Source organism: Pagrus major, chromosome 11 (genome assembly GCF_040436345.1).
Source record: "Pagrus major chromosome 11, Pma_NU_1.0".
Taxonomy (NCBI): domain Eukaryota; kingdom Metazoa; phylum Chordata; class Actinopteri; order Spariformes; family Sparidae; genus Pagrus; species Pagrus major.
Genome location: NC_133225.1, coordinates 23,510,611 through 23,525,244, shown reverse-complemented (window position 1 = coordinate 23,525,244; position 14,634 = coordinate 23,510,611). Strand labels below are relative to the sequence as shown.

Here is a 14,634-nt window from a genome sequence, read left to right as displayed (position 1 = left end):
CATTTATGCAATCACACAGCTTTTACCTTCTCTATGAAGCTGACTTTTCTCAGCTTCAAACCGCAGTCGATCAGACTCTCCTCCTCTGTCTCTCCCTCACTGAACCTCCCGCTGTCAGCCTCGTCCCTCTCACCTCCCTCCTCCTCATCAGGCACCCCGCATCCCCCGTTCAAACACTTCTTCTCCCTGAGAGGAGTTGAACAGACAGATAGACTTCAGACAAATGTGTGTGTTACTCACTCACAGTGGTGTTCTGGCCGTTTCCTCAGTGTCCGACTGGCATGAATCATAACTGTGGCAGCGTGCAGCAGACAGTGGCAAGTGCAGATAAGGTGGGTTTTAATTTGAACCAAAGTGAGTCTGTTTGTAGTGACGAATACTTTGAGCAGTGGTGTGAGTGACTGCTGTAAACGCATGAATGTCATTTTTCATCACACAGTGGTAGGATTCATTTAAACTCTATTTTGACTCTATGTACCTACTGAATAAGAGTTTAAATAATGAGTTTGACCTTCTTTCTGACGGTCCCAGCCCGGGCCTGGTGCCCCTCAGTCCAGGTCCTGGCATGGCGTGGTCGGTGGGAGAGACCTGGGCTTTTCCAGCTGCCAGTCGGGCGTATTTTAGCAGCACTGAGAGCAGCAGGTCCCACACAGCTCGCAGCGTGAGCTCACCCAGCTTGTGGCGCTCATACAGGTAAGGTTGCAGCACCTCCTTCACATTTTGAAGGAACTGGCGTATGATGAGCAGAGTGGCCAGCATCTGACAAGGACAGAGAGAAACAGTCACACAGCATACTGTGAGTATACTGTCTATCTAATCAGAACATTTGAAAGAAACACTTCCATGGGAAAATGCAGACAGCTTGGGATGCAAGAGGTTAGAAATGGGTGGATGGAGAGATGACCGGCGGGAGACAAGAGAGGACGTAATAACAGGCTGAGAAAGCAGCAGGACACACCCTCATGGAACAAATGCAACAAATCAATCAAAAAACAATTATGTATGCAGACTGTGTCCACGAGCAAATCACATCAGTCAAAAATCTGCTGCTGAACAGTTCCCTATACATTAAAAAATGTCCCTGATTGGGTTGTTTTCTAAAGTGCAACAACAGGAAGCAGTGCAGCTGCAGTTTTCTGGACAATGTGATTTACCGTGGATGACGTGCCCTTTAAAATCATTGACACAACATTTCAATGACATATGATGCACTGAGGCGAATGACTGATGAACAGCGACACTCAGAACCTCTCAGCAATACTCACAGCTGAACAAATGCAAATCACACATAACAGGAAGTTAAAAAAAAAGCTTAAGTTGAACTCTAATTCAGGTTTATTGCAAATTGAATCTATTTCATGGTTTTGGCCTTCATTACTATTTGTAGTAACAGTGTACTCAATAGGCTTGGGCAATATCCACAATTTTATATCACGATGTTGTCCCTCTCAAATATCAGGATAGACAATATTATCATCTTACACCAAAGACAACATGTAGTCTCCCATTGTAAACCTGAAATATTGCCAAACTGGCGATTGGGCGTTCTTCTTAGAAACCAAGTCCTCTATGTCTGTATGTTATAGTGGTGCATGCATGCCGCTACATCAGTAACTTCCACCAGCCCGGCTTCATTCCCTAAGAGCTGTTTGATTTGAAAAAAATCGCATGACGGCAAATATTGCGATATTTGATAATATCCAATATTGACTGGTATCCAACGGTTTAATTACAAAAGTGTGAGATCATAGTAAAGCCTGACAGGACAGGTACTGTCAGCAGTCAGACTTTCTTTCACATTTTAAATAAACTCCCGTGACAGCAAAACTTGAAAAACAAGTTACATTATTGTCCCTGCCACCTTTCTAGCTTCAAACAGGTTTCTGGGGAACTTATTTTCCTCTGAGAACAGCTTGTTTATCAGTTATGGAAATATGCAAAGAATTTGTAGTCTGAACTTATTAATATTGTAAACATTACCTTTCCGAATTTTCTGAGAATTTCTTTTCCAAAACTACACGGCACCTTTAACATTTCATCAATTACTTGCAAAGCACTTTGAATTGCATTTAATTTGTTGAGGTGCTATATAAATATAATTTGATTGATTGTTTCCAGATCTCAGCAGTTACTCAGGCAATCAAAATATTGTCAAAACTGATAGAAATGTTGGCCAAAACGATGAAACCAGAACCCAAGGTGAAACAAAACTAGAATCATCCTTTAGCAGCCCAGCAGTGAGCATGTCTTCAGCCCTTTAATATACACCCAGAGGGTATACATACTAAGAGCTGCAGCATCACAAAGCTTACTATCCGGTATTGGCTTTAATCTAAAAGAAATTGTTTCCAAGTCAAATAATGCTGATGCACGATATAAAATAGCTCCTAGCTACAGCACAGACTGCAATCACAAAGCCACAATAAATTCCCAACAAAGACGAGGACAGAATGTTATTTTCAGTGAATGAGGAGAGACCTCCGAAATGGAGAAAAGGAGATACTGTTCTCTCCCACTGCTACCTACAGGAACACTCAGCACAGATACGTCAGAGTCAGACACTGGCAGAGTCAGACTGACAACACCAGATGGTTTTCATTTCAGACGCTTAAAGGACTACGCCAGAGATTTTTCATGTTTGAGCCAGGTTTTTCATACCTTTGGGACAGTTACTGGTTTCCGTTCAATCCACTGCAGTATGAAAATCAACTGAGAAAAAAATCCTGTCTGCTTTTATGTTTCAACATTATTTCACTTGCGTTGTAATGCAGCGGCGAGGGGATTTATTATCTTGGCAAAAAAAGTAAATAAACTGTGACAAATTTTCTCGGAGCTGCTGCGATGTTCCGGGTGGTAATCAGACATGAGAAAACTATAAAGTCAGGCGATGCTCACAGATTGTGACAAGCCCAATGAGGTGGCACTCCGGCTGAGAGTGTAACAGAAACTGACAGACAGAGTGAGAAATTGAGGTATGGGTGGTGAGAGGGGTATCGGAAAAGCAATTTACACAAACTGCACGCAAGGAAAAGGCACGTGAAAAAATCCACATCGCCTCCACACATCGAAGAGAAATAATGGCAAAATCACTCAACTACCAGACATGATGCTTATATATGCAGGTGAGGTGGTAAAGTGGAATGAAGATTGAGGGAGGTGTAGCGAGTTTCAATCAGTCTAAATAAAAAACACTCAATCATTTGAACATTTTCTTCTGACAGATAGTTTAATTTTCCACCACATCTTTGCCAAGTGTCTCTAAGAATAGTTTCTAAGAAGCAAGAAAAAAGAATTATATTTGATGTGATGACAATGAATCAAGTAATGTAATCCTTCAAGAAGAATATGGCAAGAATTTGAAGCAGCTTCAAAAACATCAGGGGCAACATATCATCATATAACAGAGTAACAGACAACTGATGCTCTTTGCCAGCTATCCATGGCCGTAGCCAGTCAGACATCAGTAGAGGGTGAAGACGGCATGTAGAGCCGTGAAATCTTCTCATCGTACTCGGTGAATTGAGGATTTATTTTGACCAAACCAAGACTGTGTTGGCAAATTTCATTTAGTTGATGTTTTGTTTGAATGAAGTGTGTTTTACGATGAGTTAACGAGGCAAGCTCATCTTAGTTCGGTGACAAAAAATTTAATTCAGCCGGTGAATGGTTGAATTTTTCTGTTTAGTAAGGAAAATTATTATTATAGGAGATTATTTCATCTTTCGACATCTTATGAGTTTATTTTGGTAATGTATTACTCTAACAGCTGGCACATATCTACCAGCTGAAACTTTGGGGGCTATCGGTCTATTCCCTCTCGTGGTACAAAGTGGTATTAAGAGACAGGGCGGGCCATGACTACCTGGTTATCATGCTAACTCCAGCAGACATCTCTGCAACACAATACATAGATGTCAACAATGTTTCTTCAAAAATGAAACAAAAACGCTCAAGTGCCAGGGTTCTCACTAGACAAATACAATCAAGAAGCAGGTTGGTAGTTCAAGTAGATGTCGTTTTCATCACAGAGCATGCGAGTTAACACAGAGGTAGTGGTCAGAAATGGACCTTCATCCTCTCGTGCATGTACAGGGATCATACTTTGGACCTGAGTAAAGCCCTGAAGCACCAGGGAACAGAGACCACAAGCATCTGGATCTTGAAGATGACGTAAGGCATCAGATTGACCCGGACCTGCCGCTGCAGACTCTTTAACAGAGACAACACCACCAACATCTTCCACAGACAGACACATGGGCGGATGTGAGGATGGGTGGTTACAGAAATCAATTCATGTAAGCAGAGGGAGCAAATGATTTCAGGAAGGGAGTTTGCAACAGCAAGCCAAATTAATGAGTGAGGCTGATGTGAGACAGATGAAACGATCGAGATGCTTCTTACCTCTTTCAGCCGCTCCATGTCTTTGAGGTAGAATCCAATGTAAAAAAGGCTGAGATAAGAATTTACAAACTGAAACTGCAAGACAAAGACATGCCAGGTGTCATTAAGAAGAAAGGGACACTTTTAAAAATATCTCCTGGATCACATGGGCTGTCTGAATATGATGTAATGAAAAGCCACTCACAAGAACCATTTTGATGATGAGATTTTTCTCATAGGCACTCTGGAGTCTATAGTTTTCTGTGGAAAAACAACATGAGTCATCTGTTAATATACCTGCTGAACCGCTCATAAACATTTTAATATACTGGAAAATTTTAATTAATTAGAGTTTAAAAGGATCAACTTTATTAAAATTATCTTCTAATAAGAGTCAATCCGCTCTGGATGTATGTCTGGAAAAATCTGGACGTTTGACTCTCACCCATGTCATTGAGCCAGCAGGCAATTTTCCTGTACACCTCGTCACATGCAGTCACAGTGATAGCTAGCATGATTTTGGGGATGAAGCGAGCTAGCCGGGGCATCTCCTTGATCCCCATCACAAACTCCTGCAGAGACACAACCGCAGCTTTTTACTCCACGCTCGAGAGAAAACAACATCCAGGGTGTGTAAGCAGTTTTGTTCACCCTTGGACAAACAAACAAGGAGAAGGAATCCTACAAAACAGATGCTAATGGAGAATATCAAACTCAACCTCATGGAAAGCGTTTGGATGCTAGAGACTGAGCAGATACAGTATTTTATCACACCTGTTCAGAAGTCTGTCCACTTGTTTCAGGCCTCTCAAAAGATTTATACAGAATTAGAGACTAATATATAATAATGTATATATCTGTAATAAAAACTACTTCTAATTGGGACAAACTCCATTTTTGGGCTTCTACATTTAACAGCTACAGATATTTAAACAAAATACCTATTTGGAATAGTGAGTGTGGCTGCTAGAAAAGCAATTACAAAGAAATGGTTTAAAGGACAAGTTCACCCAAAAATGAAAACGTAGTCATTATCTACTTACCTGTCTGTGAAGTTCCAAAGTCTCCAAAGTATTAATGGAGTTTTAGAGCAAAACAGCGTTGCAGCATTCTCCTACACAACTGAAGTATTAAAATCTAAAGCATCCTAAAAACAAACATTAAATGACTCCATACAGCTCATCAGGCCTAATCCCAAACTCTGGAAGCCCAGTGATCCCAAATTGATTTCAAAAGAAGATATTTATACCTTTGTCATACGGTCAAGCTTGTGCACCCACTTACACACAAGAGTGTAAATAACGTCTTGTCAGGTCAATTTGTGATCTCTGGGCTTCTGGAGACTTGGAATACATTTTAAAACAAGTCCCCATCTACTTCAGTTGTTTAGGAGAATGGTGCAACGCTGTGTTGCTGTGACGCTCCACAAATGTTTTTTTGCGGATTTTGAGATTTTACCCGACTTTCCATCTGCATAGGGGTGAGTAAATAATGACTGAATTTTCCTTTAAGGCAAACGTATCCTTTAAGGCAGACATCCCATCTATAGAGGATTGGTATGAAATCTTCGTAATGGAAAGAATCACCTTCTCCATGAGGTTTCAGGACATTGAATTTGAAGAAATTTGGGAGAAGAGGAAGATATATTTCCATGAGTCATCCATCTTTTGCTTAATTCTTTTTTTTCTCTTTATTTATATCTCAAATGAAATGTTCTTTTCTTTTGTCTTAAAATAACTCTTTTTAAACAGCTAAAAAGATCAATCACTCTTTAAAGCTTTCTCACAAAAGATGACTGTGCAGCTGTTACGTGATTCCAAATAAATGGAATAATGTTTTTTAAAAAAAGCAGATGCTAATTGACAACTGACTGACCTGCAGCTCAAAGCAGATGAGCATGACCAGGAAGACAAAGCAAAGACAGAGGATACAGATGGGCAGGCTGACCAACCACCTGAATAAACGCCTCCGCCACGGAGGATAGTAGAACTCCTCACATCCTGTGATGGGACTGCAGCGCTTCACTCCCTGCCGAGAGACAGAACAAGTGTGAAAGAGCCTGAAATAGAAGATGGGAAGATGGAAAGATTTTGAGCTTCTCTCACCCTGAACTGAGGCCGTGGTTCCTCCAGGGATTCAGACGGCGTGTCCAGCGTTCCCCACTTGTACGCCAGCTCAGCCCCTCTCCTCTTCCACCGCTCCAGAAACAGAGTGGCCCACACCACGTTGAACAGTGCAAACACCACACAGCAGATGTCACGGCTCGTCTGTAACAACACAAGCACAGACACGCTTCAGACTGCGATCAGACGATGATCATTTCTCAGCTGGTGCTTCCAGCTGTTTTAGGCTGTGATAGCTTCTCTCCTCACCTGATCTGACTCGGTGAGCATCCACAGCACAAAGCCAATCACAGCAGGATATAACATAGAGGTGGTGTAAAATCCTAGCCAGGCAAAATACATGGCAATCTTCACCCCAAAGTAGTCACAGATATCATCTGTAAATGACAAATTAAAGGGGAAAACGTGACAGTTATTGTGAGCAAGTTGATTCACACTGTGTCAAAAGTAGTTTTTCATGTCTTGTAGTTGTACAAGTTATGTTATGTACATTTTAGTGATGCGTGAGTAAGTATGTCAAGTATCTTGTTCTGCTGACCTAAGGGCTGCTTCTCACAAACAGCCTGAACCCAGGACTTCATCAGCTGACTGAGGATCCTCTGCTCATGGAGAGGAAAAACCTGCTGGATAACACCCCGCGCACTCAGCTCCGGGACTGCAGAGGATAATGAAGCAAGTTGAAATTACAGTACATTTAATTTGTTAGAGAGGGAGACACAGAGAGAGGAAGAGAATATAAAGATAAAACTGAAACTATCTACATCAGCGTCTTATAATTTTATACCCAAAGCAACTGAGGGATTACTTCCAAAGCCTGCCAACGAGCTGCTCTCTTTTTAATAAAGACAGATATCACAGACGGTCTAGAAACACAGTCCTGATAAAGGTAAAGGTGATAAACTTACTGATTGGCTGGCCCTCCAGGAAGTTGATATTATGGAGCACCTCCCCAGGTTTGGCACGTAGATTGTCCATCCAGTATTTAATGATGCTCTGCCTCTCCTGCAGGGAACAAGAAGGAGGGGGCGGCGTACTCAGGTAAAGCCTCGACAGCATATTCACTTCTGTGTGTGTGTGTGTGTGTGTGTGTGTGTGTGTGTGTGTGTGTGTGTGTGTCTGTGTGTCTGTGTGTCTGTGTGTCTGTGTGTCCACGCTGACACCGACCTGTGAAGTAAAGAAGCACAGCTCGCTCTCAATGTTCTCGTAGATGTAGTCCTCCTCACAGGAGAAGCTTCGGGTTCCTCCGCCGAACTCCGGCTTCACCGCCTTCCTCAGTCCCATCTCCTCAGCACCTCGCAACAAACTGCAAGACAATGAAGACGGACCATAAACTCCTTCCTCTGATAGTGTTGAGTAGCCTCATATGTAAGCGGTGATAACGGCACTGTAACTAAGCAAGAGAGCATCAGATCACTCATTATTCAGATCATCACGTTGCTGCTGACAGTAAAGAGGTTGGTACCGCTGCCTCTTCAACAATTATTCTAAGTACAAAGTATGACTGTTTGATTTGGTGCAAAATGGTCAATTTTCAATAAACTTTGAGACCTAAAACCTGACATGTCAATGTTTATTATCATTTGTTAAGTGAAAACGCCAAATATTCTCCAGCTCCAACTCAAATGTGAGGATTTGCTGCTGCTTTTCTCCATTTTAAAACATTGGGAATTCGTTCTATTTAGCCTTTGGACTGTTGGTTGGACAATACAAGCAATTTGCATTTGTCCCGTTGTGCTTTAATGGATATTTTTAGGGCAGCAAGATATGCAAAAAGAATCATATTTTGCAGATCTTGGGACTGCGATATGAGTCACGATTTAAGTGGGAATGGTACATTTTGCATGTCATTTTCATTGAAAAACATTTTTAAAAATAATGATGTGATTTGTTTTCTGGTTTGGCTTCTCAAAGTGGGGCCTGCAGACTAAAGTCGGCTCACCAAAAGGTTTCATTTGGCCTCCCAGATGTTAGTGAAAAAAAAACATTTCCAGCAAAGATATTATAACCATATAAATCAGTGTTCATGCTTTTTTTACTTGAGGTAAATGATACTTCTTCATTATGTAGGATTCCAAATTATTAAACATTTTTCATAATCTGAGTAAGCAGAGTGAACAGTGAACTGGGATCCATCTTAACAATAAAATACTTGTTTGCTTTGCTTTTTCAGTTTTGGTCGTCCAGGGAAGAAAGTTTGAGCACCCCTGAAAATATTCATGAATAATGAAAACAAATATTAGTGAGTTTTTTATGGTTTTAAATTTGATACTTATTTCAATTTATTTTGTTTTTATCATGGCCCTATATTCTTTTTATCTGTATGACATTTTACTGTTATTATTATTATTATTGTACCCTACTTTATTAGCTTTTTTAAATCAACGTCTACATGCAATCATTTATTTTTTTTATCTTTTATTTTATTGCTAGTTTTTTAATCTTGTATTATTTTAACTCTTCATTTTCTTGCACTTGGTGTGCATTAGTCTCTAAACTGTTTTTGTTTTCTTAACATGTTTTTCAGTCACTTGTTAAGCACTTTGAATTGCATTTTGATTTGTTTGAAAGGTGCTATATAAATGAAGTTTGATTGATTGATTGATTGATTGATTGATTGATTGATTGATTGATTGACTGAGTTGCAGTCCTACTGTGATAGGTGAATGCATTCCTACAAAACTCAATTTCAGCCGAGTTGAAAACACTTCACTGTAAATTACTTTGTGTATTTGACCAGTTTTTCACGGGATTAAGAAAACCAACAACAAACAGCGAGTTAACAGAGACGAATTGTCCTTCACTGTGTTGAAGTCATCTGAACTCTCCTCTGTTGCCTTAACCTCATCACTCTCCCTCATCATCTCATCTCCCATCAACCCCTCCTCCATGTCCCCTCCTCTCTCCAGCCATCCTGTCGCCTCTATGTGCATCCTCCTTTCTCTCTTGCCTCCCATCCACTCTTCATCCTTTTATCTCCCACAGTCCCCTTTGTCTCATTCTCACCCCCTCCTCCTTCATCCCATCATCCCTTTCTCCTCTCCTTCTGCCCTTCCCGGCGGCTTTGTACTACAATTGCAGTAATAATGCAGCACCACACCCTCTGTTACCTCCAGGCTGACAGCTCACCTCTCGCTCTCTCTCTCTCTCTCATGTGTATATATAGTTTACACATACACACATACACACATACACACACACACACACACACACACACACACACACAGGACCATAGCATAGGTGGGCCTGTAACATCCATCCATCATGCAGCTCCAGACACTTGGAGGAGCAGCACAGTGAAGTCTGCTCAGCACCATGATGGATTACAGCAGAAATGTGAGTTGTAAGCTTCTGTATCACCGCTGAATACTGCTTAGTGCGCAGCACCGTCACAATAAAGGTCCTTGCCTGAGAAAAGAAAGGCTGTATCTGTTTAAACCAACTGTTTAGTAATCCAAGCCAATAACTGCAAGGCCCTTCAGAGGTGTGCGGCTCCTGCTACTGCCAGGAATCTTAATGAGATTCCCCCTTTTCTTATTTAATCAAAAACTTGATCGCCTTTTACACTCTCTCTCCCTAAATACAAACAGTCTTAATTTGGAGACACACTCCAAGGGAATGTGTGGACAGGGCTGACCTTGTAAAAGAGCATAATACTGCTGAGGGAAACACAGCACACAAGGTTTATGCTAATGTGGCAAATATCCATCAGACGTAATGTAGAAACGCAGCAGAACAGGATGGCAAACTGTAAATCGCCCAGTCAGATCTGAGGAATGAGTAATGGATGGTATGTCAGCTGCCGTGAGAGGGGGAGGAGGAGGACATTTACTGCATGTCAAACTGAGTGTTCGTTGCTAAAATTGTTTTCTTTCTGCTACAGTTTTTAAACAGTGTTGTAAAAAGTTGTCATGGTTTGGGTTTTTGGTTCAGTAATTTCCTGTTTTATTTTGTAAGGTCTCTTCATGTTTTGTTTTACACTTCCTGTCTTTGTCTTTTCCCTGCCTTTTTTCCTGTTCACCTGTGTTTTAATTGTTAATCAGTCCCTGTGTATTTAAGCCTGTGTTTTTCCCAGATGGTATGTGTCCACCAGAGAGAGTCACGACAATGGAAGTTCAAAATGCAGATGGTCACGTGGTTCATGGAGACTTCATCCAGGAAGTTCTAAGCAGCCAATTTTAATGATTGAATGATTAAATGACCGATTTACATTGTGTGCCCTCTCGTCAAACGGCAGATCCTGTAGACACGTACCATTATTCTTTGTTAGTTTGTCTGTTTTTGTCCTGATGTCAGTTTGTTTGCATTTCCCGTGTCTGCAGTTGCTCCTGGGATGTTCTCTGCCTGCCTTTTCGTCACCTGCCTTCTTTTTTGCCAGCATTTTGACTTTTTTTTTTTTCTATTCCGCCTTTGTTAATAAAACTCACTTGCCTCTGTGTCTGCATTTGGGTCCTCAACTTTTTGAAAACCTTCACAAAAGTGCCCAGGGGAAGTCATCCATACAATTAGTTCTTGAGCAAAAGTTTCTAACAGTAAATGTACTTAATTATCAAAAGTCATTTGCTTGCAATAGATGTATTTTAGTATCAAAAGTACAAGTAAAAGCAAATATTTAAATGTATATGTACATATAAACTGTATAGTATGGGTCCACTGATTATCAGCCTGGCTGACTATTGAATCGGATGTTCAACAGGTGTTTTTTAATTATTTTTTTATCTAATTACCAATAAAACAAATTAATTTAAAAATGTGCTATCAGCTCTGATGCAGCATGCAATTTGCAAGATAGCTAGTGACCTCGTAAATGTCGTGGAGTGGAAGTAGAAAGTAGCAGAAAATGAAAATAACCAAGTACAGTACTTGAGTAGGTGTACTTAGTTACATTACATCACAGTTTTCAAAGCAATAGATGGATCCTTCTGAAAATAACACACACAACAGACTGAACCTGTGGCCTAAGCTGTTTTAATGCTGATCTCATAACCAAGAATTCAAGAATTTCTAGTCTTACAACCGCTCGCTTTCAAAACAAACATGTAAGAGAAAGAGCAACGTCATTTCAGTTAAACAAGTCTATATAACATAGCAAACACACCCGGAGCTCTTATCTGCTGTTCTCACATCTAACAGGAGTACAGAAAAGGAAATTCTCCGTGCTTTAGCGTGCAAAGAGAATGACGATTCAAGGTGAGATCCAGAGGATGAAACACTTTCTGGGTTATCTTTTCTATCTCATGAAATGTAGGTCAACCTATGTAGAAGCAGGTGTGTGTGTGTAGACAAAGAGGAGAGTGCACGTCGTGTCACACAGCAATCATTTTCCCGGACCATTTTTCATCTAAAACCCGCTGGCACACTTTCAGAAAGCTCTCCCTCCATCCTCCTACCACATCACCCTCCCTGTTCTCTTCTCTTCCTCTCATGTTCTCTCTTTGCATCCGTCTCCATTGGTCCCTCTCTTTCTTCCTTCCTTCTGGCCATCTGTCTATTCCTATTCCATTCATGGGTAAAAGGTTTGGTTGAGACTGTCAGGGTATTTTTTCGAGAGGCCACGTTGAATGCACAGTCAGCAGAGAGAGCTTAACATTTATCAAGAGGTGAAATGCAGTATGGAACAGCGAGTGCCACCCTCATCCCTCGGATTGTGTTTCTCAGTATTTATACACCAAAGTCAATGCTGAGATTAAAATGACCCTGAGCTCATCCTTTGTTCCCCTGGGGATTTTCTTTCAAAACAAGAGACTGTGTGTGAGCAGTGTAATCAGAGCAAATACAATCCATGCTGTTTAGCCTGACCCTAACCTTCTGCGAAACTTTAAATAACCTGCAGCAGAGCAGGCATCAGGGCAGCTTCACTAACGATTCACTGTGCAGGAGCTAAACCATGGTGCCTACTATAGCTGCAGCTGAATATCAAATCACAGTAAACGAAGATACGACTCTACTGCACAGAACAGCTCGGATATTTTTGTCTTTAACATCTTAACTCCAGTAGTAGCATTTAAAAATAACTAAACTTCAAGCTACTAAAAGAAGCAGTGATACATATTCTATTATTCATGTGGCAGTTCGTTTTCTGTCTCTTCTGAGAAAAGTTACTGTTGTAGCTTCTTGCCTGTATTCTGTCATGGTGATTGATTCACTCAGCTACAGTTAGAGCACCACTGTACCTGTCACAGGTCATGAAATCACACAGAGGGCTGTTTTCAGATTTGATCATCAACAAGGTGGGAATATTTTTCAGCAAAAGAAAGTATTTTTATGAGCCTGGAAATATTTTAATCAATCTAAAGGAATAGGAATATTTACTTTTGCCAGTAAGATGAGAGGAGTAATATATACCTCTCTCGTATCTGCACACTAAATATGAAAGGACAGTCAGGAGAAGGTTAGCTTAGCTTAGCATAAAGCGCAGCACAAGCTGGAAGCTCAACTGGGAGTTTTGCCACAGATTAAACAATCTAGACATAACATTTTCACTGGTGAGGTTCAGAGGTGCTGAAAGGAAGAGGCAGGCTAGCTGATTCCCTTCGTTTCCAGTGCTTATGCTATGCTAAGCTAAGCTAACCGTCTAGTGACTGTAGCTCCATATTTACCGTACAGACATGAGTGGTGTCGATTTACTCATCTAAAATCGGCAAGAAAGAGATAACTCATGCTTCCCAAGATGTCAAACTGTTCCCCTTAAGCATATTAAATTATTTAAAACATTTAGAAAGCTTAATTTTAGTTGCATACAAATCCAAGCTAATGTAGCAATTTTTCAACTTCACTTCATACTCTATATCATTTTGTTGTATTCAATCACATAGTTGTAATCAACATCAATTTGTACTAAAAATATAACTGTAAGTACATGCCAACCTCTGTTGACTGTAAAATAGAGATGAAGTAATTTATCAATGAATCAGTCGACAGAAAATTTGCTGGCAACAATTTTGATGAATTAATCATTGATTTAAATCATAAATATTCCTTTTCTATGTGCAGAAAAGGAATATAATATTCACAATTAAGTTTTCATCAGTATTGAATCCCCTGAAACTGAAAATCTTTGGACAAACGGACAAACCAAACACTGGTTCTGGGGAGGGCCTTTCAGTTTTTTGGGCTTTTAGGGACAAGTGAGACAAATGGTATTTCATTGGTTGTAATCTGTAGCCTCACTGCTAGATGCCAATCACTCCTAAACACTGGACCTTTAATTCATTTATCAAGTAAAAATGACAAACATTTATATGATGTAGCTTCCCCAGTGTAAGAGTTTGGTGTTGCTGACAGCTGATCAGATACAACAAGACAAGACAGTGAATATGGCACATTGTTTTCTGGGAAACTGTGATAAACTTTTTCATTTTTTTCTGACTGATTTTATAGATTATTTGAAAAAAGAAAAAAAATGTATTAATCAAAAAACGTCTGACAGAATAATCAATAATGACAATAGCTGAAGATAATAGTTGCAAATAAACTATAAAGACAAAACACATAAGAAATGAATGACTAAATACACTCATGCACAAATGTGTTGCCTCAGCAGAGAGTCCTTACTTTTCATATGTAGCGGTGACGAAGAAAGCGTAGACTCGTGTGTGCTTATGATGTCGGATTTGGATGATGAGCTCTGGGATTCCCAGCCGGATGTGGTTCAGTAGCCATAGCAACGTGTGGTCATCTGTAGTGTCTGTGGCAGGAAATGAAAAATAGAAAATACATTTCAACCGTACCCACGCATCAGTGTACACGGGAGCTGCCGAGCGTACTCCCACAGTCTTGTGCTATTTATTGCTGAGCAGCAGCTGGAGGTTAAATGTCGTACTAACAAACACTTGAGGACTCTTCTCTGCTTTCTTAGCTGGTTCAGGCTGCGACAAGGAAAGCTTTGTGATGTAGTATCATCAACATAAAAGTCATGATCCTCATCTGTATTAGGGCTGCACGATATTGGAAAATGTCTGCGTTTTCTGTGATATGTGTTGTGATGTGAGAACTACAAGAATATTCACCAAATAACTTGAAAAGCTCTGTTTGGAAAGAATTAATCATGACAAAATGATTGAGGTGATTTTGCAGATGGTTTGATCTAGATGTGTTAGATAAATTGATCAAGAATGATTGTGATTGGTGGTTC

The 14,634-nt window shown here is 40.4% G+C and overlaps 1 protein-coding gene across 1 annotated transcript in view; it reads right to left on the bottom strand.

The window, feature by feature from the left end:
• Nucleotides 1-14,634, bottom strand: part of ano8b (anoctamin 8b) — a 48,440-nt gene that overhangs the window by 8,226 nt on the left and 25,580 nt on the right. The window contains exons 3-14 of the mRNA XM_073475821.1: nucleotides 14,055-14,187; nucleotides 7,668-7,806; nucleotides 7,409-7,505; nucleotides 7,042-7,158; nucleotides 6,753-6,880; nucleotides 6,486-6,647; nucleotides 6,256-6,408; nucleotides 4,826-4,952; nucleotides 4,586-4,641; nucleotides 4,402-4,476; nucleotides 512-759; nucleotides 27-186 (exon numbers count right to left, since the gene is read on the bottom strand). Of these exons, the coding sequence (XP_073331922.1) occupies nucleotides 27-186; nucleotides 512-759; nucleotides 4,402-4,476; nucleotides 4,586-4,641; nucleotides 4,826-4,952; nucleotides 6,256-6,408; nucleotides 6,486-6,647; nucleotides 6,753-6,880; nucleotides 7,042-7,158; nucleotides 7,409-7,505; nucleotides 7,668-7,806; nucleotides 14,055-14,187 (1,595 nt within the window). The remainder of the gene's footprint in view (nucleotides 1-26; nucleotides 187-511; nucleotides 760-4,401; nucleotides 4,477-4,585; nucleotides 4,642-4,825; nucleotides 4,953-6,255; nucleotides 6,409-6,485; nucleotides 6,648-6,752; nucleotides 6,881-7,041; nucleotides 7,159-7,408; nucleotides 7,506-7,667; nucleotides 7,807-14,054; nucleotides 14,188-14,634) is intronic.